Raw genomic sequence first — 24,836 nt, forward strand, 5'->3', positions numbered from 1 at the left:
TCTGGGAGGAGATCCCTCAGGAGACCATCCGCCACCTCATCAGGAGCATGCCCAGGCATTGTAGGGAGGTCATACAGGCATGTGGAGGCCACACACACTACTGAGCCTCATTTTGACTTGTTTTAAGGACATTACATCAAAGTTGGATCAGCCTGTAGTGTGGTTTTCCACTTTAATTTTGAGTGTGACTCCAAATCCAGACCTCCATGGGTTGATAAATTGGATTTCCATTGATTATTTTTGTGTGATTTTGTTGTCAGCACATTCAACTATGTAAAGAAAAAAATATTGAATATGATTATTTCTTTCATTCAGATCTAGGATGTGTTGTTTAACCTGTTAGGGCTAGGGGGCAGTATTGACACGGCTGGATAAAAAACATACCCGATTTAATCTGGTTACCACTCCTACCCAGTAACTAGAATATGCATATACTTATTACATATGGATAGAAAACACCCTAAATTTTCTAAAACTGTTTGAATGGTGTCTGTGAGTATAACAGAACTCAAATGGCAGGTCAAAACCTGAGAGATTCCTTTACAGGAAGTGGCCTGTCTGACCATTTCTTGAACTTCTTTTCCATCTCTATCATTTACTAAGGATCTCTGCTCTAACGTGACACTTCCCACGTCGTCCATAGGCGCTCAGAGCCCGGGAAAAAACAGAATGTCGTCATTCCAGCCCCAGGCTGAAACACATTATCGGCTTTCTCAAGTGGCCCATCAAGAGACACTGGGCTTATGCGCGTGACCCGACCGCCCCCGCCTTTGGGATTTTTTCCTCTGTTTGCCGAAAAGGAGATTCCCTGTCGGAATATTATCGCTTTTCTACGAGAAAAATGGTGTAAAAAATTGATTTTAAACAGCGGTTGACATGCTTCGAAGTACGGTAATGGAATATTTAGAATTTTATTGTCACGAATTGCGCCATGCGCACGACACTTCTTTACTATTTTTATTTTGGACCAAACCAACATTTGTTATTGAAGTAGCAGTCCTGGGTGTGCATTCTGACGAAGACAACAAAAGGTAATCAAACTTTTATAATAGTAAATATGATTATGGTGAGTGCTAAACTTGCCGGGTGTTAGCGAATTCCCCGGAAGTTTGCGGGGGTATGCTAGTTCTGAACGTCACATGCTAATGTAAAAAGCTGGTTTTTGATATAAATATGAACTTGATTGAACAAAACATGCATGTATTGTATAACATAATGTCCTAGGGTTGTCATCTGATGAAGATCATCAAAGGTGAGTGCTGCATTTAGCTGTCTTCTGGGTTTTGGTGACATTATATGCTGGCTTGAAAAATGGGTGTCTGATTATTTCTGGTTTGGTACTCTGCTGACATAATCTAATGTTTTGCTTTCGTTGTAAAGCCTTTTTGAAATCGGACAGTGTGGTTAGATTAACGAGAGTCTTGTCTTTAAATAGCTGTAAAATAGTCATATGTTTGAGAAATTGAAGTAATAGGATTTTTAAGGTTTTGAAAATCGCGCCACAGGCTGCCAGTGGCTGTTACGTAGATGGGACGCGTCCCACCTAGCCCATAGAGGTTAAGTGTTCCCTTTATTTCTTTGAGCAGTATATTTAAGTATCAAAGGTAAATGTAATTGCTAAAATAATCTTTATCAAAAGTAAAAGTATGAATCTTTTCAAACGAGATGGCACAGTTTGTTTTATTGACGGATAGCCTGGGGCACACCAACACTCATAATTTACTGTTGTGTTCAGTAATATGGTGTCTTAGCTCAGTTGAGTATTGAATACTGTTGCTTTAAGAATGTATCAGGCACGGTGCGTGAACGGAGGCGTGAGTTTTGTACGAAGTAAAGAAGTTCAATAGTGATGGGCATTCCGGCTCTTTTCAGTGAGCCGGCTCGTTCGGCTCAGCTCACCAAAAAGAACCGGCTCTTTTGGCTCCCAAACGGCTCTTAAAAATAATTTGTTTTGTATTTTTTTCAAGTCAAACAGTTTGCGATAGTTTGACTATGATTGGTGTTAAAACGATTCTTATTAAATGAACCACAATGTATTTAAAAATGCATTGTTTTTTTATGAAAAAGAATGCTATTAAACATTTGCATTTAAAGTACAACTTTTTAATGTATTGTAACGCCCCTGTGTTTATAACCGCGGAAATCGACACTGCCGCTTGAGCATGCTTTTGCGGCACAGTCAATAGCGCGCTGGACTTCGGCCAAGAAGGTCGAGACCTAGAAGGTTCGAGACCTGCTCCCTGCTGTTTCATTACAGTATATAAACAAAGTGCATATAAATGTAACATTAAAAAAATAATGCAATCTGAACAGCATAATATAATATTGCACCACATCAAAGAAAAATAAATAACAATGTGCAAAACTGCAGCATCCCACTTAAAACATTAAACTGGTCCCTCTTTTCTCTCTTCTTTATTGCCATGTTTTAACCAGCAGCGCACAGCAATGCTGACCATATTTTGCTTTGATGAGAGATTGGCATTCAGAAATACAAGCTACCTCCCTTTTTGAGGGGCTGATGTGGTTTCTTCTCTCAGTAATTATTTGTCTCGTTATCGAGAAGACCCTCTCAGAGGGAACAGACGTGGCCACTATGCAGTCTATCCCTGTCATGACTTTAGTAAGCCGTGGGTAGACAGAGGCCTTGTTCTCCCACCAGCTCAGAAGAGGGGCTCCTCCAAATAGGTTTTGACCTCCATTATGGCATCTGCTGAGGGATACCTTCGTGCTGCATCCCCAGTTGCTCTCTCGTCAACAGCATCCAAACAGCAGACGTTTGTGGCACTACTGCTGGTGCTTCTGCTCCATCTACTCTTTCTTCTTCCTGGTGCCTGAGCCAGCTGACTGCTGGGGCTGTCCCTCCCTGCTGCTGAGGTAATTCTTTGAAGAGCCTCATCAATCGCTCTGGCATCACTGAAGTCTAACTTCTCATGAGCAGCGGTGTCTGATAGCACATGATTATATTCCATTCTGTGGAACTTTCTGTCGATTGATGAACATAGTGTCCATCAACTCTGTCACATGTCCTGTAGTTACATTTGCTTCTCTCTGGCGGCTGGCTGTGATTTGCTGCAGACCTTTAGACAGGAGTATCATTTTTGAGTCTGTCACATAGCTGAAAAGATAGTAACTTATTAGTTCAGGTTCATGTTATGTCTACTGACAATGCATTCTCATCTACTCCTCATATACATATATAATACTGGATTAAATAATGTAGTAATAACTGCTTACGGTACCTCTCTCCACTGATCTCCACAGTGACCTGCTCTAAGGGTTACCAGGACTCTGCACACCTCCTCCACCACCTCCCATTCCTCTTGGGTCAGAGCATCAACAGGTACATTGACAATGGCCAGGGTAGAGATGATGGCATCCTTTGACTCAAGAAATAGCTTCAACATACAAAATGTTGAATTCCACCTTGTAGTGCAGTCTTGTTTAGGCCTCAGCTCAGGCATCCCCATCTGGCATTGTGTAGACTTTAGTTTTTCACCACCTACTGTGCTCCTGTGGAAGTATTCCACAGCTGATTTCACTGTGTCCACGGTGGGCTTCATCACCTTCAGAGCATCTCTTACAATCAGGTTGATTGTGTGGGCCAGACATGGATGATGGGTCCATTTAAACATTTTCATGGCTTTGGTTATGTTAGCTGCATTGTTGCTAACACAACAGACCACTTTTCCATCTACTTGCCATTCTCTGGCCACTCTCAACAGTTCCTCTGTCAAGTTCTCTGAGGTGTGTCTGTCGCTGAACTCAAAGCAGTCCAGAAGACAGCTAGACATCAAAAAAATCTTCAATGAAGTGACATGTAAGAAGTGGTTACCCTTGATGTCCAGCAGTCAGTGGTAAGGCAAACTGCAGTAGCTTTTTGGACTCTTTCCCACACTGAAGCCTGTGTGCTCTCGTACAGTTGTGGAATAAGTGATTTTGAAAGGGTTTTCTTGGACTATTGCTACATTGTATTTAGACTATTGCTATAATTTCTAAAATCTCTGTCCTCCACGATCGAAAATGGCGGGCAATCATTTTAGCCAATGCAATATCAATTTGGCCTTGTTTTGCTACAGATATAGACTTTGGCATAAACTGGTCCATAGAAGACTGCGAAGCTGTGGGTCGCAGAGTAGGCCTACTTGACTGAGTGGATACGCTGGCTCCACCACTATCACTAGCAGGCCCGCTAGTTTCTCGAAACTCCGCTACAGCTAGCTTCACAGTTGGGTGCACAGTTCGCAAAGAACCGGCTTTATATGAGATTTTGTTTTGGCAAATTCTACTGTGCTCTAACATTGTCTACATTATTAAAATGCATCCAAATGCTACTGTGCTTCCGACTCATTTTCCAGCTGTTGTTTTCACAGCTGTCCTTCCTCTCTCTCCTTGGCTGCTAAGTGTGTGACTGTGAGTGAGTTGGCTCGGCCCTCCCTCATGCATCTTTGGTTCATTGGTTGACACTGCGTGTTTGATTGACAGGAACAACAGGTGAGGCTGTTAGTATGAGCAGACAGAACGGATGTGTGTGCGCTTGAGAATTTGGCCTATATTGTTTAAAAAATATATATATTTCTTTGAATTAGTTAATTCTATTCATTTAAATATTTTGATTATTCATATCTTCACTCTTTGAGCCGACTCGTTTGCGAACGACCCATCACTAGTTCAGATTAATTTCACAACAATCCTCTAAGGGAATTATATGCTTAAAGGTAACGACTAAAAAAATTCCACCCTGAAACGTAATTATGACATGATGTAACCGATATAATGAATAAGTAGACAAAGGTAACTATTAGTAATCATTCGATTATGTAGCATGTATAATGAATAATTAAAGTACTAAACATAAGTCCAATAAGGTTCAGCAAAGACGTGTGTGTGTGTGTGTGTCTAAGAAAATACGGAGAACAATTCAACTGTGTGTGACCCGACCTGGCTAGAACTCTGAGAAACTTATGATAGGACAGGGAGTATTTTCAAGGTTCCTCTAATCTCGGGGGAATGGAACTGCTGGCTTGGTAGTGATAAACAGTGGATTCAACTCACCCACTGTTCGTATGTATGTGTGTAGGATACCTACTGTTCGTGTGTATGTAAGTAGGGAGTGAATTATAAAATGGATGTCTTTGTATTATGGACTTCAGAACGTTCTCGTGAATAAACTGTACGACCCTTTTGCAGAAGCTGAGTCTTTGCCTAATTATTATTAAACCCAGGGTCTTACAAACCTTGGGGATTGGTCAAAACTTATTGATTGTTAGTTATTATCATTGGGATTGAAAATTCTCGTGACATCCTCCCTGCATTTGTAACATTTGGCGAAGAGGATGGGATAGTTTAGCAAATGTTAATCTGAAGTTCAGTTTAATTGCATAGCAAGCCTCCGTGCATTTTTAACATTTACAAACAAAGCATTTGTGTTTAGTGAGACCTCCAGATCAGAGGTAGTAGGGATGACCAGGGATGTTCGCTCGATAAGTGTGTGAATTGGACCATTTTCATGTAAAAATGTAACGAGTACTTTTGGGTGTCAAGGAAAATGTATGGAGTGAACAGTACATTATTTCTTTAAGAATGTAGTGAAGTAAAACATTTAAATAGTAAAGTACAGATACCCCAAAAAATGACTTAAGTAGTACTTAAATATTTTTACTTAACCTCTTAAGTATGGAATGCGAACAATATGGGTGTCAGTTCTGTTGGTATGGAGTGAGAGGATGAGGGTCAAGGACTGGAATGGTCGGTAGTGGAAAGACATAGGAAGAATGGCGCCAGACGTGCGCCAGGTTTCTTCCAGACGTGACGCTTGGCATTCAGGCCACAGAGCCAGTCTCTTTGAGGAGCTATTTGGTGTCGCAGCTAGTCTAGCTGCTAGCTAGCTGTGACGCCAAATAGCTCCTCAGACCCATCCTTGGTCGGACTGCTTGTCTCACTGGAGAGACAAGCAGCCCCGGCAACTGATGCCAACTGCGTCGCGGGATCCAAATTAAGAAACTAGATGGCTACCATGAACTTCCCAATACACACCAGCCGTAATAAAGAGATGCTCTACTTTGACACCACACTAGCAAAAGCAAGTTTTGCAGGGTAGTTTTTTCTAATCTTGATTATTGTCCAGTTGTGTGGTCAAGTGCTGCAAGGAAAGACCTAGTTAAGCTGCTGCTGGCCCAGAACAGAGCAGCATGTTTTGCTCTTAATTGCTGTCAGAGGGCTGATATTGTTTCTATATAAAAAATAATTGATGCAGTCAGTCTCTCCTCAACTCTAAGCCAAGAGAGACTGACTGCATCAATTATTTTTATAAAGAAACAATGTGTTGAACATCCAAAATTGTTTGCAAAGTTAACTTACACACAGCTCTGACACACACGTATCCCACCAGGGGTCGGTCTCTTCACAGTCCCCAAATCCAGAACAAATTCAAGAAAGTGTACAGTATTATATAGAGCCCTTATTGCATGGAACTTCCATCTCATATTGCGCAAATAAAACAGCAAAACTGTTTTTTTTTTAAAAACAAAGCAACTCGTCGCGGCACAACACCTGTTCCCTATTTGACCTAGTTTGTGTGTATGCATTAATATGTAGGCTACGTGTGCCTTTACATTTTTTTAATGTAGTTCTGTCCTTGAACTGTTCTTTTCTATTGATGTTCTGTATTATGGCTTTCTGTATTATTTTTCATGTTTGTGTGGACCCCAGGAAGAGTAGCAGCTGCTGAGCTAGTGGGGATCCTAATTAAAAGTTCAATATTGGTTTTATTAGACCAGAGAATCTTGTTTCTCATGGTCAGAGTCCTTTAGGTGCCTTTTGGCAAACTCCAAGCGGGCTGCCATGTGCCTTTAACTGAGGAGTGTCTTCTGTCTGGCCACTCTACCATAAAGGCCTGAGTGACCTCACCTCCCTGACCAAAACCCTTCTCCCCTGATTGCTCAGTTTGGCCGGGTGGACAGCTCTAGTAAGAGTCTTGGGGGTTCCAAACTTCTTCCATTTAAGAATGATTGAGGTCACCATGTTCTTTGGGACCTCCAATGCTGCAGAAAAGGTTGCTACCCTTCCCCAGATCTGTGCCTCGACACAATCCCGTCTCGGAACTCTACGACTAATTCCTTCGACCTCATGGCTTGGTTTTTGGTCTGACGTGCACTGTCAACTATGGGACCTTATATAGACAGGTGTGCCCCTTCCAAATCATGTCCAATCAATGGAATTTACCACAGGTGGACTCCAATCAGGATGTAGAAACAGCTGAAGGATGACCAATGGAAACAGAATGCACCAGAGCTCAATTTCAAGTCTCATAGCAAAAGGTCTGAATACTTATTTACACGCAGATATATTTTTTAAATACATTTGCAAAACACAAAGATTTTTTTTTTGCTTTGTCATTGGGGTATTGTGTGTAGATTGATGAAAGAAAAAAATCTCTGCAATTTTAGAATAATGCTGTGACGTAACAAAAATGTGGAAAAGTCAATGGGTCTGAATACTTTCTGAAGGCACTGTAGATCTGTGGAAGGGTATGAAACTGTGTTGAATGTCTCCAAGAGCACAGTGTTCTCCATCATTGGGAAATTGAAAAATATTGAACTACCCCGACTCTGCCTAAAGCTGGCCATCCCACAAAAATGAGCAACCGGATACGAAGGACCTTGGTCAGGAAGATTACCAAGAACCCAATGACCACTGACATAACTACAGAGGTCCTTGGCTGAGATGGGAGAACCTGCCAGAAGAACAACATTGTCTACAGCACTTCACCAGTCTGCTCTTTATGGGAGAGTGGCGAGATGGAAGAAACTCCTGAGAAAAAAAGGCACGTGACTGCATGCCTGGAGCTTGCAAAAAGGCACGTGGAAGACTCTTGAGATAAGGCTAAATATTCTGTGGCATACAGCAAAAGAAATGTTGGAATAGCATCAGAACAAGAATGTGGAAGTCCTTGAGTGGCCCAGACTTGAATCCCATGGAAAATCTAAGGAAAGAGCAGCGGTGAACAGCAGAGCTTGATATTTCAATTTTTTGGGTACTTTTAACCTTTCCTCTCCAATTTCATGATATCCAATTGGTAGTTAGTCTTGTCTCATCGCTGCAACTCCCCTACGGACTCAGGAAAGGCGAAAGGTCGAGAGCCATGCGTACTGCGAAACACGACTCACGACACTGCTCGCTTAACCCGGAAGCCAGCCGCTCCAATGTCGGAGGAAGCACCGTCCAGTTAGCGATCGAAGTCAGCTTGCAGGCGCCCGACCCACCATAAGGAGTCTCCGCCAGAGCGCGATGGGACAAGGAAATCCCGGCCGGCCAAACCCTCCCCTAACTTGGACAACGCTGGGCCCGGTTGCTCATTTTTGTGGGACGGCCAGCTTTAGGCAGAGTCGGGGTAGTTCAATATTTTTCAATTTCCCAATGATGGAGAACACTGTGCTCTTGGAGACGTTCAACACAGTTTCATACCCTTCCACAGATCTACAGTGCCTTCAGAAAGTATTCAGACCCATTGACTTTTCCACATTTTTGTTACGTTACAGCATTATTCGAAAACTGCTGAGATTTGTTTTGGAAGCTTGAAAAAAGGAAGAAAATCCCCAAATCCAGATATGCAAAGGTGATCGACATACCCAAGATGACAAGGCTGTGATCGCTGCCAAAGGTGCTTCTACAAATTAATAACTCAGGGGTGAATACTTATGTAAATTCGATCTGTATTTCATTTAATGAATTAGCAAAAATGTAAAACATTTTCTGATATGAGAATTATTTTCTCAATGTTAACTTCAATTGAATATTCAGTCTGCCATCCAGAATGTGTAAGATTCTGGTTTAATAACACAGACAGAGGCCCAGCTTACAAGAATCAGAATAGTTTATTCAGGAGAGCGCTCTGCAGTTCATACACAAAACATCTATTATATACCAGGCTCCTCATTTACGCACACACATTACACACTACACTAAGGAGAGTTAATTGTTCGTCCACAGAACTCTCAACACCGTACATTCTTACCCAGCCAACAGTTTCATATCTCTGAGATTAGGGAAACCTCGAGGGGTACTCCCTCTCAGATAATAAACTCTCAGAGTTGTAGCTAGGTCTGGTCATCCACAGTTTAACAGTTATTGGTGTTTACTCAAACACACAGACCCCCATTCCTCTCCTAGTCAATTTTTTATTTATTTTTTCACATTTATTTAACCAGGTAGGCAAGTTGAGAACAAGTTCTCATTTACAATTGCGACCTGGCCAAGACAAAGCAAAGCAGTTCGACAACAACACAGTTACACATGGAGTAAAACAAATATACAGTCAATAATACAGTAGAAAAATAAGTCTATGTACAATGTGAGCAAATGAGGTGAGATAAGGGAGGTAAAGGCAAAAAAAAGTCCATGGTGGCAAAGTAAATACAATATAGCAAGTAAAACACTGGAATGGTAGATTTGTAGTAGAAGAAAGTGCAAAGTAGAAATGGAGTTAATGGGGTGCAAAGGAGCAAAATAAAATAAATACAGTAGGGGAAGAGGTAGTTGTTTGGGCTAAATTATAGATGGGCTATGTACAGGTGCAGTGATCTGATCTGACAGCTAGTGCTTAAAGCTAGTGAGGGAGATAAGTGTTTCCAGTTTCAGAGATTTTTGTAGTTCGTTCCAGTCATTGGCAGCAGAGAACTGGAAAGAGACGGCCAAAGGAGGAATTGGCTTTGGGGGTGACCAGAGAGATATACCTGCTGGAGCGCGGGCTACAGGTGGGTGCTGCTATGGTGACCAGTGAGCGGAGATAAGGGGGGACTTTACCTAGCAGGGTCTTGTAGATGACCTGGAGCCAGTGGGTTTGGCGACGATTATGAAGCGAAGGCCAGCCAACGAGAGCGTACAGGTCGCAGTGGTGGGTAGTATATGGGGCTTTGGTGACAAAATGGATGGCACTGTGATAGACTGCATCCAGTTTGTTGAGTAGGGTATTGGAGGCTATTTTGTAAATGACATCGCCAAAGTCGAGGATCGGTAGGATGGTCAGTTTTACGAGGGTATGTTTGGCAGCATGAGTGAAGGATGCTTTGTTGCGAAATAGGAAGCCAATTCTTGACTTAACTTTAGATTGGAGATGTTTGATGTGAGTCTGGAAGGATCTCATGAGACCTATGCTTATCCCTTTAGTTACTCACTCTACAGGCTATATAGACCATATCCCTAAATTCAGGGTAGAATTATTTAATCATTACTCTCAAGCAGGAATTCCTTTAACATTTTCACATTGAAAGGAAATTAGGAGGATAGAGTCAATCTGATTTACCAAAGGGGGGCCTTATATGCTCGCTTGTTAGTAGAATAACAGTGGTCTAGGACTTTATCGCTACTAGTGACGGAGACATGTGGATGGAAGTAGGCATCACATGCCTTAATGATGCGGAATTAAAATCACCAGCAACCAGAAAAGCAGCCTCCGCGTGTTTATAGTCTTGTACAGTTCGTTCAGTGCCAGCTTGTTTTTCTTGTGCTGAGGAATATACAAAACAGTAACACCTGCTCTTTCCATGAGACTGACCAGGTGAAAGCTATGATCCCTTATTGATGTAACTTGTTAAATCCACTTCAAAATCAGTGTAGATGAAGGGTAGGTTAAAGAATGATTTTTAAGCCGAGACAGACATGGATTGCGTATTTGTGCCATTCAGCAGGTGAATGGGCAAGACAAAATATTTAAGGGTATGGTAGTATGTGCCAGGCACACCGGTTTGTGTCAAGTGACAAAACTCTACTGGGTTTTTCCAACCGCAACAGTTTCCCATGTGTATCAAGAATGGTCCAACACCCAAAGGACATCCAGCCATTTGACAACTGTGGGAAGCATTGGAGTCAACATGGGCAAGCATCCCTGTGAAACTCTTGACACCTTGTAGTGTCCATGTCCCAATGAATTTAGACTTTTCTGAGGGCAAAAGGGGGGTGCAACTCAAAACTAGGAAAGTGTTCCTAATGTTTGGTTAACTCAGTGTTTACAGCAGTCACGATAACAGCTAAAAACTCATGAGGTAGAAAAGTCAGCATTTGACCATCAGGTATTCCACTGCGCTATAGACAGCAAACCATTTGCTGTTGATGAAGAGGCATACCCCTCTTCGATCTCCCTGAATCCAATGTCCTGTCCGCTCAGTGAATGGCGAATCCATTGAGTTGGATAACCATGCGAGGCATCTTGTCCGAAAGCCATGTTTCAGAAAAGCAGAGACTATTGTAGTTACCAGTCCCATTGAAAGCAAATTCACTATTGGAGGGCATCCATCTTATTATCAAGATAATCTATTGGCCAATAGATTGGAGGGAAGAGGTGGCCAGTTTTCCCTTAATCTCGCCAGGGCTCCCTCTCCTGCCTCTTTCGCCGGCCATTCCTCGTGTAGCCCGAAAATGTGGTCGGAATTACAGAGCCAAGAGCAGATGAGTCAAAGTTGAACCAGAAATGAGGTTAGTAACTGACGATTTGATGTTCAAAAGTTATCAATCATAAGTGATAACAGATACATATAGTGCAAAAAAAGAGAATCACAAAATAGCAAAGTTGGGTCGGAGCTCGCAAGACTGCAGCCATACAGTATGGTGCCATCTTCATGACTCCAGTCATGAACCGCTAAGGGGTGCTAAACACCAAGCACAAGATGTAGCAGAGATGTCAGTTAAAAATAAATACATTTATTGCAGTTTCAGAGCAGCATATCACTTAACATTAAACATTTAGAATAAAGTTCATTAAAATAATATGAATGATCTGGAATGAAAACAATGTGTAAACATTCAGGATTAGGCAGTAGCCGATTGATAGCTTTTCGCAAATTAGAAAATATCGGGTTCGTTCAACAAAAAGTGTGCCTTTTGCATCTCTTGAAAGTCCAATATCTTGAAAACTTGACTGCTGACATGCAAAACATTTTGGGACATTATAAACAGGCGACTAATGACAAAAAAAAAAAAAGATAGTTTGAGTGGATTTTCCGTTTAAGTAGAAATTGTGCACCAATATTGTATTTTAGAAGTCTGTTATATTAAATGAAGTTCCCTTTCATGGAGAATAAAATAATTCCTATTTTTAATGAGTAAAGACTTGCCAAAGTGCCAAAATTCAGCATTTTGACATGTCCCTCCATGCACCCTCAGTGACTTCTAGGAAGATTTTACCCAACATTTCTCTAAGTTTTCACCATCATTGTAAAGCCCTAGTTATTGTTGCTTTGACAGCCATTTCTGAAGATGATTTATTTCATGGATTAGTGATTCATTTGTCTATCCCTTATATTAAGGTCAACCCTGTTACATGAACTGACCTCTTGTTTTAATAGTGAAACTAATCCTTTTTTATTCTAAAAGAAACATTGAACATCTAATAGTAAAATCATACTGTAAAAGCAGGTGAGCTGGTTCTATTCTTTTTGGCCATTTTCTGGTGTTTTGTAGTGAAACTGAGCAGGTTGAGCATAACAAGTCAACCCTGTTACCCATAGATACAGGCTATAAAATGTTTTAAGAATAAAAAAAATGGTGAAGCTTGCATTCAATTGCCACTCCCTGTTGCACACCACGAACTTCCATTTCCCCTGTCACAAGGACATTTATGGCTGATATAGGATGACATCGTCAACCCTGTTACTATATTTGGCACTTAATAAGCACTTACTATAATCATTTGTAGATTTAACACCTCTTGATGGGAAAACGTGTTTAAAAAAAAGTTGAACATGTGCCATTTATGATAGAATGTTAATATTGTGACAAATTTGTTGACCGAGTTACTTATCTAAAAAGGCACCGAATTGGTGTAAGCAGAACCCTGATTTACCCAAATTAAGGTTTGGCTGCCACTTCACGAACACTTAGACTTGGAGATGCTTTACTCAGTAAAAATCTAAATCTAAAAAAGAAAAAATGTTCATTAAAGTGCTCTCTGATTCAATCGAGTTTTGGTGAACAACAATGTACCACTGTTCATCTTGAGACAGTGGTGGTGTTGAAACATGGGTCATGTTCATTAGGGCACACAACGGAAAACAAAAATTAGTGTGACATATTGGACAAATCCAGGTAGCCTTTCCGTTACATTTTCTTCTGTTTGGTGTCTAATGAACACAGCCATGGACTGCCATCTGAGTGGTCTGTTGAGTCCACAGTAATATACATTTCACTGGAGTGCGTCTTCAGGTGAGGCTGTTTTCCTCTGACCCTAGCGAGAAGATACTGCAGCAGTCTCCACCTCCGTATCTGTCCCTGGACCTGACCTGAGAATCTTCTCTACTATGGATGGTGTTGGACTCCTGCCAGCTCCCTCGCTTTGAACTGCCTCTGGAAGAGCTGAGGAATAAAGCACAAACAAGGGTTGATCACAAACCACACAGAAAGAGAGCCTTGCAGTGGAGAAGGTGAAAGGTTCAAGTTCTTCGGAGTACAAAACACTGACAATTTGAAATTGTCCACTCACACAGTGTGGTGAAGGCGCAATAGCACCTCTTCAACCTTAGGCGATTGAAGACATTTGGCTTTGCCCCTAAGACCCGCACACACTTATACAGATGCACCATTGAGAGCATCCCGTTGGGCTGTATTACCGCAACTGCACCGTCCCCAAACCCTGGGCTCTCCAGAGGGTGGTGCGGTCAGCCCAACACATCACTGGGAGCACACTGCCTGCCCTTCAGGACATCTACAGCACCCAGTGTCATAGGAAGGCCAAGAAGATCATCAAGGACCTCAGCCACCCGAGCCACGGCCTGTTCACCCCACTATCATTTAGAAGGCGAGGTCAGTACAGGTGCATCAAAGCTGGGACTGAGAGATTGAAAAACATCTATCGCAAGGCCATCAGACTGCTAAATAGCCATCACGAGCCACCAAGTACCCTGCCCTGAACTTAGTCACTGTCTAGCCGGCTACCACCTGGTTACTCATCCCTGCACCTTAGAGGCTGCTGCCTTATGTACATAAACATGGAACACTGGTCACTTTAATAATGTTTATATACTGGTTTTACCACAGCCTTGCAATCTCCATAGACAAACATTGGCAGTAAAATGGCCTTACTGAAGAGCTCAGTGACTTTCAACGTGGCACAGTAATAGGATGCCACCTTTCCAACAAGTCAGTTGGTCAAATTTCTGCCCTGCTAGACCTGCCCCAGTCAACTAAGTGCTGTTATTGTGAAGTGGAAACGTCTAGGACCAACAATGGCTCAGCCGCAAAGTAGTAGGCCACACAACAACACAGAACAGGACCACCGAGTGCTGAATCACGTAAAAATAGTCTGTCGTCGGTTGCACTCACTACAGAGTTGCTGGTCCTAATGTTTCTATATTTCTTAATTCCATTCTTTTACTTTAGATTTGTGTGTATTGTTAGCTAGTACTGCAATATTGGAACTAGGGACACAAGCATTTCGCTACACCTGCAATTACACCTGCAACCAAAAAAAATCTGATTTGTGATGATCAATATTCTATTTATTTGATTTACTTCCCAGCACTGGTTTAAGACACTGATTTAAATGTCATGTGATTTATCACATACAGCTTATTCTGTTGTACTGAGCCATTTACTATACGTTCGTTTTCTTATTTCTTGTTGTTGCATTGTCGAGAAGGTACTTGCTAGTAATAATTTCGTTGGACGATGTATACCATGCGTATCCCATACATACAACTAATAAAACATGTGTCAAAAACTTAATGACTGACTATGACAATAGCGAGCTGGGATAGAGCACCTGCTGCTGTCTGGTATGAGGCGTAGTGTGTGGTAGAGATCAGCTGTGGAGGCCATGCCAGCGACAGCTTTAGGAGTGGAGAACACAGTGTAAGTCCGGGATTTGGTCAGCCTGGCTGGAGTGGAGGGGATCCTCATCTCGGGCTCACTACCTAGAAAGGAAAACACAATTGTGGCCAACCATGCATAAAACAAACCACACATTAGAATATTAAAATGTACTTTTATTTTTTTTAAATGCTGCAGCATAAATATACAACGTACTAGTTGATAAGGCATGTTGAGTTTCTGATGCAGAATGTCTTTTTCGGTCCACAAATTGAGTCATGTTCAAGAACTGATTCTTGAGCCACGAGGCACGGTCTTCCTCGAAAGCCCTTTTCTGTGAAAACAAAATTGACGAAACAGGGCTAAGATGCAGTTAAAGGTCCAATGCAGACTTTAATTTTTAATTTTTTTTAAATTTAAATTTAAATAAAAAATAAAAAAAATATATAAAAAAAAAAAATCGCACTCAATCATTAAAAATGGTCAAAAAGAGCAATTTCTCAAGCCAGAATTTTGCTAGGACTGTGTGGAAAACTGAAAACTAGCTGTTATTGGTTTATTAAGTAATTTATTGCCTGGTGATTACACCATCCTACCAAAACAGGCTGAAATTTCAGGTGGTCTTTTCAAACAGCTCTTACACTAAAAGGGCATCACAATTTTACAGTATTATTCCAACTAGGGCTGTTAGGTGGCCGTATTACTGCCACACCGGCGGTCACGAGTCATGATGGCAGTTCAATTCCACTTGACCATTTAGTCATGGTAATTAGGCTTCTCCAAGCTCTGATGCTGCTGATGGTCATTAGTAGCCTACCAAACTTGCTAACTGCCTGGTACTCAGCACTCTATTGTCCCTCATCACTCTGACGTCATTGCAAATGTTATCGAAAATCTAATCAAAACACTTCATGAGAGCCCATTAGCTCATGTTGCGCAACATTTCTATAGGCTATGCAATTGTGAGAAAACCAAGTGATGGACTCTATTAAAAAGAGGATCACAACAGCTTTCTATAGACTAGGCCTACTATAATTATTTCTCAACTTTCTGAATATTAAGCACATTGCTTCTCTTTACATTACAGCCACACAAAGGGGTGCCGCCGGGAAATTCGATGCATTATCAAGTGCTTGTCAAATTGTGAATGAAAGACTGATGAAGTATAAACAGCCTGCACTAAAAACAAAGCCTTTTGTGGCAGATGAATCAGAATTAGTTGGGTAACATGATAATTAAGATGTTTTATTTGCATAATATGCTTATGTGAGATACGTTCACATATGACAAGTATCTGTTAAACCATGTGAAGGGATGGCGTGATTTAAATGGGGAACCAATTATTTGTCTCCACAATGTCTGTGCGCAAGTCACCCCGCTCAGTGAGCGGAGTCAAGAGGGGGTTTACTTGAGATGGGAGTATCTAGAGTTGTCAATTGATTTATGCCATTGGATGAGCTAATGGTTCTGTTCTATACTGTACCAGGGAGAGACGGTTGCAGTTTGGGGAAGGAGGACCAGATACTGATCTATACAATGAACACTGTTGATACAGCAGTTGCTGTCTATGTTTTATAGATATCTTTCATACAAAATGTAACTTTTGTGAACTGTTCCTAAGATCTGTTGTTCGTCATGTACGTTGAGAGGGGTGGATCTTGGGTATAAAAGATCTTTCTACTTTTGTGTAACCCCTTTATCAATGGTTCATTAGAGATAGCGCATCATTGAAGGTCAAGTGCTTTTGCAAAAGCATCTTAATTATTAAAGATGTAGTTTTAAGTATAACTCTGACTGGTGTGTGAATTTTGTAACTCTCCTCATTTGGTAATGCAGAAATTAGCCACCACACTTTCAAGCTACTTTTTTTCAAATCCTTAGCGTCGCATCATGCAGCCTGACAATGTATTAAAAATCAAGATATATAGCCCAACGTTTGTAGAACTACTAAAGTTACATTAACTCAATTAAGCATATAGGAGTACCTATTTCGTTGGTTAACCGCTCAACACAATAGCGGCATGTGTGCACTCCCTCAAATCATTTGGAGAAAATATTATTTTACATTTTATTCAGCTATGTTCAATTGTATTCTTCATACTATAATGCCACAGAATTCTAAGCAAATCTTGTCTACTAAATTAACTAGTGGAGCCCACAGCCATTTGGCATAGCCAGATCAGGACAATGCTATTCTGTTCTTCTGAAATAGACAACATTTTCTTCATATCATGTTTCTTTAGACCTATCTAAAATAATGGATTTATTGTGATGCTGTAGGCTATATTATATGGATTTATTAGACGTTTTAAAATGTAGACGTTCCAAAGGTCCACATCAGTGGCTTGTAAGCTATGAGTGGAAGCCAGGAGATGCTAAATGTGTTTGTTAATTAACAGTCAGTTATTTGCTTGACAATCACCAGCTGACAAAATGTATTGACCGCCACAGCCCTGATTCCAACCTCATCAACTCAGCAAGAAAATAAACATCCTCTCACTGTCAACTGCGTTTATTTTCAGCAAACTTAACATGTGTAAATATTTGTATGAACATAACAAGATTCAAGAGACAAACTGAACAAGTTCCACAGACATGTGACTAACAGAAATGGAATAATGTGTCCCTGAACAAAGGGGGGGGGTCAAAATCAAAAGTAACAGTCAGTATCTGATGTGGCCACCTGCTGCATTAACCTGTTAGGGCTAGGGGGCAGTATTGACACGGCTGGATAAAAAAACATACCCGATTTAATCTGGTTACCACTCCTACCCAGTAACTAGAATATGCATATACTTATTACATATGGATAGAAAACACCCTAAAGTTTCTAAAACTGTTTGAATGGTGTCTGAGTATAACAGAACTCAAATGGCAGGTCAAAACCTGAGAGATTCCTTTACAGGAAGTGGCCTGTCTGACCATTTCTTGAACTTCTTTTCCATCTCTATCTTTTACTAAGGATCTCTGCTCTAACGTAACACTTCCCACGTCTTCCATAGGCTCTCAGAGCCCGGGAAAAAACAGAATGTCGTCATTCCAGCCCCAGGCTGAAACACATTATCGGCTTTCTCAAGTGGCCGATCAAGGGACTCTGGGCTTATGCGCGTGACCCGACCGCCCCCGCCTTTGTGATTTTTTTCCTCTGTTTGCCGAAAAGGAGATTCCCTGTCGGAATATTATCGCTTTTCTACGAGAAAAATGGCGTAAAAATTGATTTTAAACAGCGGTTGACATGCTTCGAAGTACGGTAATGGAATATTTAGAATTTTATTGTCACGAATTGCGCCATGCGCGCGACACTTCTTTACCATTTCGGATAGTGTCTGGAACGCATACGAACAAAACGCCGCTATTCGGATATAACGATGGATTATTTTGGACCAAACCAACATTTGTTATTGAAGTAGCAGTCCTGGGAGTGCATTCTGACGAAGACAACAAAAGGTAATCAAACTTTTATAATAGTAAATATGATTATGGTGAGTGCTAAACTTGCCGGGTGTCTAAATAGCGAGCCCGTGATGCCTGGGCTATGTACTTAGAATATTGCAAAATGTGCTTTCACCAAAAAGCTATTTTAAAATCGGACATATCGAGTGCATAGAGGAGGTCTGTATCTATAATTCTTAAAATAATTGTTATGCTTTTTGTGAACGTTTATCGTGAGTAATTTAGTAAAATGTTAGCGAATTCCCCGGAAGTTTGCGGGGGTATGCTAGTTCTGAACGTCACATGCTAATGTAAAAAGCTGGTTTTTGATATAAATATGAACTTGATTGAACAAAACATGCATGTATTGTATAACATAATGTCCTAGGGTTGTCATCTGATGAAGATCATCAAAGGTGAGTGCTGCATTTAGCTGTCTTCTGGGTTTTGGTGACATTATATGCTGGCTTGAAAAATGGGTGTCTGATTATTTCTGGCTTGGTACTCTGCTGACATAATCTAATGTTTTGCTTTCGTTGTAAAGCCTTTTTGAAATCGGACAGTGTGGTTAGATTAACGAGAGTCTTGTCTTTAAATAGCTGTAAAATAGTCATATGTTTGAGAAATTGAAGTAATAGGATTTTTAAGGTTTTGAAAATCGCGCCACAGGCTGCAAGTGGCTGTTACGTAGGTGGGACGCAAGCCCATAGCCCATAGAGGTTAAGTACTGCAGTGTATCTCCTCCTCATGGACTGCACCAGATTTGCCAGTTCTTGCTGTGAGATGTTACCCCACTCTTCCACCAAGGCACCTGCAAGTTCCTGGACATTTCTGGGGGGGAATGGCCCTAGCCCTCACCCTCCGATCCAACAGGTCCCAGACGTGCTCAATGGGATTGAGATCCGGGCTCGTCGCTGGAAATGGCAGAACACTGACATTCCTGTCTTGCAGGAAGTCACGCACAGAACGAGCAGTATGGCTGGTGGCATTGTCATGCTGGAGGGTCAAGTCAGGATGAGCCTGCAGGAAGGGTACCACATGAGGGAGGAGGATGTCTTCCCTGTAACGCACAGCGTTGAGATTGTCTGCAATGACAAGCTCAGTCCGATGTGTGACACACCGCCCCAAACCACGACGGACCCTCCACCTCGATCCCGCTCCAGAGTACAGGCCTCGGTGTAACGCTCATTCCTTCGACGATAAACGTGAATCCGACCATCACCCTGGTGAGACAAAACCGCCACTTGACAGTGAAGAGCACTTTTTGTCAGTCCTGTCTGGTCCAGCTACAGTGGGTTTGTGCCCATAGGCGACGTTGTTGCCGGTGATGTCTGGTGAGGACCTGCCTTACAACAGGCCTGCAAGCCCTCAGTCCAGCCTCTCTCAGCCTATTGCGAACAGTCTGAGCACTAACGGAGGGATTGTGCGTTCCTGGTGTAACTCAGGCAGTTGTTGCCATCCTGTACCTGTCCTGCAGGTGTGCTGTTCGGATGTACCAATCCTGTGCAGGTGTTGTTACACGTGGTCTGCCACTGCAAGGACGATAAGCTGTCTGTCCTGTCTCCTTGTAGCACTGTCTTAGGCGTCTCACAGTACGGACAATGCAATTTATTGCCCTGGCCACATCTGCAGTTCTCATGCCTCCTTGCAGCATGCCTAAGGCACGTTCACACAGATGAGCAGGGACCCTGAGCATCTTTCTTTTGGTGTTTTTCCAGAGTCAGTAGAAAGGCCTCTTTAGTGTCCATAGCTGTGACCTTAATTGCCTACCGTCTGTAAACTGTTAGTGTCTTAACGACCATTCCACAGGTGCACGTTCATTAATTGTTTATGGTTCATTGAACAAGCATGGGAAACAGTGTATAAAACTTTTACAATGAAGAGCTGTGAAGTTATTCGGATTTTTACGAATTATCTTTGAAAGACAGGGTCCTGAAAAAGGGACTTTTCTTTTTATGTGGAGTTTAGTATGGAAATACATAAAACACAGGAAAAATGAATTTGACTGTACTGGGCTTTTAAGTGACACATCTTGGCCAAATATAATTATTCCGTCTCGAGAACTTGGCAAAAACAAAATGGCTACCTCATGTCCGAGACGAATGGCAGCTTCAGTGAAGTTCTCTCTCTCCCTCTCAAAGTTCCTCCTTTGCTCGTCAAAGAGCCTCCACTCCTCTTTGAGACGCTCCTTCTCCTCCAGAGTGTAGCAGTCATTCAGAAGAGCAGCAGTCTCGTCATCATAGCAGGGAGAGTTTAACTGCTGCTGCTCACACACAGACCAACACAAGGAAGAGGAAACAGACATAACATTTGACTGAATAACTCCTGTAAGTGTCTATTAGACTAACCTCATCCCCAGGACATTGCACACAGCACATAAGCCTGGGGGCGTATTCATTACACCAATTATGTTGCAAAACCTTTCTTAAACAGAAGCTAATGAAATGGAGTGGGACCTACCTGAATTTGTCCAATACTAACTCTCATTTGGTGAAGCCCCAAAATTGCCCTACCTGGAAGCCTGTGTTTCAGACATAAGGAAGTGGATGGCGGCAAATGTTCTACTTTTAAACTCAGACAAAACAGAGCTGCTAATTCTAGGTCCCAAGAAACAAAGAGATCTTCTGTTGACTGACAATCTTGATGGTTGTACAGTCATCTCAAATAAAACTGAAGGACCTCGGCGTTACTCTGGACCTTGATCGCTCTTTTGACGAACATATCAAGACTGTTTCAAGGACAGCTTTTTCCATCTATGTAACATTGCAAAAATCAGAAACTTTGTCCAAAAATGTGGCTGAAAAATGTATCCATGCTTTTGTCACTTCTAGGTTAGACTACTGCAATGCTCTACTTTCCGGCTACCCAGATAAAGCAATAAATAAACTTCAGTTAGTGCTAAACATGGCTGCTAGAATCTTGACTAGAACCCCCAAAAAATGTATATTACTCTCTACACTGGCTTCCCGTTAAGGCAAGGGCTGATTAAGGTTTTACTGCTAACCTACAAAGCATTACCCATCTTTCTGATTTGGTCCTGCCGTCCATACGCTACGGTCACAAGATGCAGGCCTCCTTATTGTCCCTAGAATTTCTAAGCAAACAGCTGGAGGCAGGGCTTTTTCCTATAGAGCTCCATTTTCATGGAATGGTCTGCCTACCCATGTGAGAGATGCAGACTCAGTCTCAACCTTTAAGTCTTTATTGAAGACTCATCTCTTCAGTAGGTCCTATGATTGAGTGTAGTGTGGCCCAGGAGCGTGACGGTGAATGGAAAGGCACTGGAGCATCGAACCACCCTTGCTGTCTCTGCCTGGCCGGTTCCCCTCTCTCCACTGGGATTCTCTGCCTCAAACCCTATTACAGGGGCCGAGTCACTGGCTTACTGGTGCTCTTCCATGCCGTCCCTAGGAGGGGTGCATCAATTGAGTGGGTTGAGTCACTGACATGATCTTCCTGTCCAGGTTGGCGCCCCCCCTTGGGTTGTGCCGTGGGGGAGATCTTTGTGGGCTATTCTTGGCCTTGTCTCAGGATGGTAAGTTGGTGGTTGGAGATATCCTTCTAGTGGTGTGGGGGCTGTGCTTTGGCAAAGTGAGTGGGGTAATATCCTGCCTGTTTGGCCCTGTCCGGGGGTATCGTCGGACAGGGCCACAGTGTCTCCTGACCCCTCCCGTCTCAGCCGCCAGTATTTATGCTGCAATAGTTTTGTGTCGGGGGGCTAGGGTCAGTCTGTTATATCTGGAGTATTTCTCCTGTCTTATCCGGTGTCCTGTGTTAATTTAAGTATGCTCTCTCTAATTTGCTCTCTCTCTCTGAGGACCTGAGCCATAGGACCATGCCTCAGGACTATCTGGCCTGATGACTCCTTGCTGTCCCCAGTCCACCTGGTCGTGCTGCTGCTTCAGTTTCAACTGTTCTGCCTGCGACTATGGAACCCAGACCTGTTCACCAGACGTGCTACCTGTCCCAGACCTGCTGTTTTCAGCTCTCTAGAGACAGCAGGAGCGGTAGAGATACTCTGAATGATCGGCTATGAAAAGCCAACTGACATTTACTCCTGAGGTGCTGACCTGTTGCACTCTCTACAACCACTGTGATTATTATTATTATTTGACCCTGCTTGTCATCTATGAACATTTGAACATCTTGGCCATGTTCTGTTATAATCTCTACCCGGCACAGCCAGAAGAGGACTGGCCACCCCTCATAGCCTGGTTCCTCTCTAGGTTTCTTCCTAGGTTCTGGCCTTTCTAGGGTGTTTTTCCTAGCCACCGTGCTTCTACACCTGCATTGCTTGCCGTTTGGGGTTTTAGGCTGGGTTTCTGTACAGCACTTTGTGACGTCAGCTGATATAAGAAGGGCTTTATAAATACATTTGATGGAATTTGATTTTAGTTGCAAAAATGTTTGGACTAATGATTACACCCCTGGTACATCAATGGTTCAAAGTTGGCCTTAGTGGGAGTGACCATAGAATTCCATGGGAGTGACCTTACTGAGTAAAGTATATCATTTAATTTTAGAGAATGACACGACTGCAAGGTGTGGCTCTGTGCTTGTGGTGTGGTAGTGTACAGGGGAGGGTTAGGGGAAGGTGTTGTGGGAGATGATTGGTTTGTAGATTAAGCCAATGCATATGCACCAGGACGTTCTCCCGCCCTTTCTGTATTCGCTAACTAAGGCCAAGTTCGACGCGTTGGTCTACCAGACTCTTCACGCATTTGGTCGGAAGTGTCTGGGAACAAGATTAGTAAGGCTCAAACTCAAGGCAATAAAAACAGATGTACTATAGATATTTGCAGCTCGGTTTGAAAAGAGAGCCTTGTGTTGTGGGTCTTACTAACCTGTAGGAGCTGCTGCTGGGTCTGGATGAAATCTTTACACTGCTGGACCTCCAGTCTCATCCTCTCCATCTCCTCCTCATGGATCTGTCTGGGGACCAGCTCTTTACCAGCTCGCTGCTGGCTCTGCTGCACCAGGGAGGCTGATGACACAACACATTCTGATCAATGGTGAAGAAATATAGAATCAATTGGCAGTAGAATCGTTTTAAATGCAGCAGTACTGGTAGTGATTTTAAGTTGATTGTCATGTACAGTACCTACATGTAAGAATATTTTGAAGATAAATACACAATGCAGAGGACTAAAGGTCAAGAGAACTAACGATCAATGGAAACAGTAGTTTTTCCTGTAATAGGGAATTAATGATCAATGGGTCAGAGACATGGGAGGAATTTGTCTAGGAATTGAGCCTTAAACAGGATACTTGTTATTTGGCCATTGGCCCAGTTTTATTGCAAGGAATTCTAATTGGTCAACCACAGGCTAGGGTTATAAAACTACATCTTGTCCCTTTGTTCTGTGCAGAGAATCACTGAGGACAGATCTATGATTTGTCCTCTTTGAATAAACCAATTTCTCCCCCTGATTTGCTTTGGGGTCTGTTATTGAAAAGTAACATCACTGCTAACACTTGGTGGCTTGACTCGGATGAATTGGTCTTGAACAACACGGAAAACCGCAACTGTGTGAGTTTACCCAGGGAAAGAGAGGGCTGAGCACAACCCACGGGATTCAACTCTTAAACTCCTGATTGACTGCTAACATATTGCTGGGTGAGTCTAGACCGATATCATTTAAAAGAACAAATCAGGTTAAAATTAGTGCATGCAATGAGTGATACGTATCTGTGATGTACAAGGTTTGGGTCCTTTGCTCTATTACAGGTTTGATATAGCTCTATCATAGGGATTCAAGTCTATTAAAAAAGGTTTGAGTCCTTTTTGTGAAACCTTGTTGCATAGAAGTGAGTTGCTAGTTGAGTAGCAATTTTTACATGTGTGGGTAATGTAAGACTTCAACAAGGTTTTGAAGTGAACAAGTTATGGGTAACAAGGCCCTACAGAAACAATGTGTTCTAAAAGGAAGTTTGAGTCCAAAGGGTTAAAAAAATACAGTTGAAGTCGGAAGTTTACATACACCTTAGCCAATTGCATTTAAACTCAGTTTTTCACAATTCCTGACATTTAATCCTAGTAAAATTCCACGTCTTAGGTCAATTAGGATCACCACTTTATTTTAAGAAAGTGAAATGTCAAAATAATAGTAGAGAGAATGATGTCAGATTTGATTTCTTTCAAGACATTCCGAGTGGGTCAGAAGTTTACATACACTCAATTAGTATTTGGTAGCATTGCCTTTAAATGTTTTGGGAAGCCTTCCATAAGCTTCCCACAATAAGTTGGGTGAATTTTGGCCCATTCCTCCTGACAGAGCTGGAGTAACAGACAGGTTTGTAAGGCCTCCTTGCTCGCACACGCTTTTTCAGTTCTGCCCACATATTTTCTATAGGATTGAGGTCATGGCTTTGTGATGGCCACTCCAATACCTTGACTTTGTTGTCCTTAAGCAATTTTGCCACAACTTTGGAAGAATGCTTGGGGTCATTGTCCATTTGGAAGACCCATTTGCGACCAAGCTTTAACTTCCTGACTGATGTCTTGAGATGTTGCTTCAATATATCCACATAGTTTTCCTGCCTCATGATGCCATCTATTGTGTGAAGTGCACCAGTCCCTCCTGCAGCAAAGCACCCCACAACAT

General features: G+C 42.2%; 1 protein-coding gene across 3 annotated transcripts in view; it reads right to left on the reverse strand.

Annotated features, from left to right (window-relative positions):
- Nucleotides 1-11,677: 11,677 nt before the first annotated feature.
- Nucleotides 11,678-24,836, reverse strand: part of LOC106569307 (afadin- and alpha-actinin-binding protein) — a 28,302-nt gene continuing 15,143 nt past the window's right edge. The window contains exons 10-15 of one of the 3 annotated variants that reach the window (XR_006758797.1): nucleotides 23,076-23,233; nucleotides 20,318-20,494; nucleotides 15,016-15,133; nucleotides 14,753-14,903; nucleotides 13,023-13,347; nucleotides 11,678-12,982 (exon numbers count right to left, since the gene is read on the reverse strand). Coding sequence is in view for 2 of the 3 variants with exons in the window: in XM_014140523.2 (XP_013995998.2) it covers nucleotides 13,194-13,347; nucleotides 14,753-14,903; nucleotides 15,016-15,133; nucleotides 20,318-20,494; nucleotides 23,076-23,233 (758 nt within the window). In the remaining variant the exon portion in view is untranslated. Of the gene's footprint in view, nucleotides 13,348-14,752; nucleotides 14,904-15,015; nucleotides 15,134-20,317; nucleotides 20,495-23,075; nucleotides 23,234-24,836 lie in introns of all 3 variants that reach the window. The other 2 variants (XM_014140523.2, XM_014140524.2) reach the window with 2 other exon arrangements.

Source organism: Salmo salar, chromosome ssa14 (genome assembly GCF_905237065.1).
Source record: "Salmo salar chromosome ssa14, Ssal_v3.1, whole genome shotgun sequence".
Classification (NCBI taxonomy): Eukaryota; Metazoa; Chordata; class Actinopteri; order Salmoniformes; family Salmonidae; genus Salmo; species Salmo salar.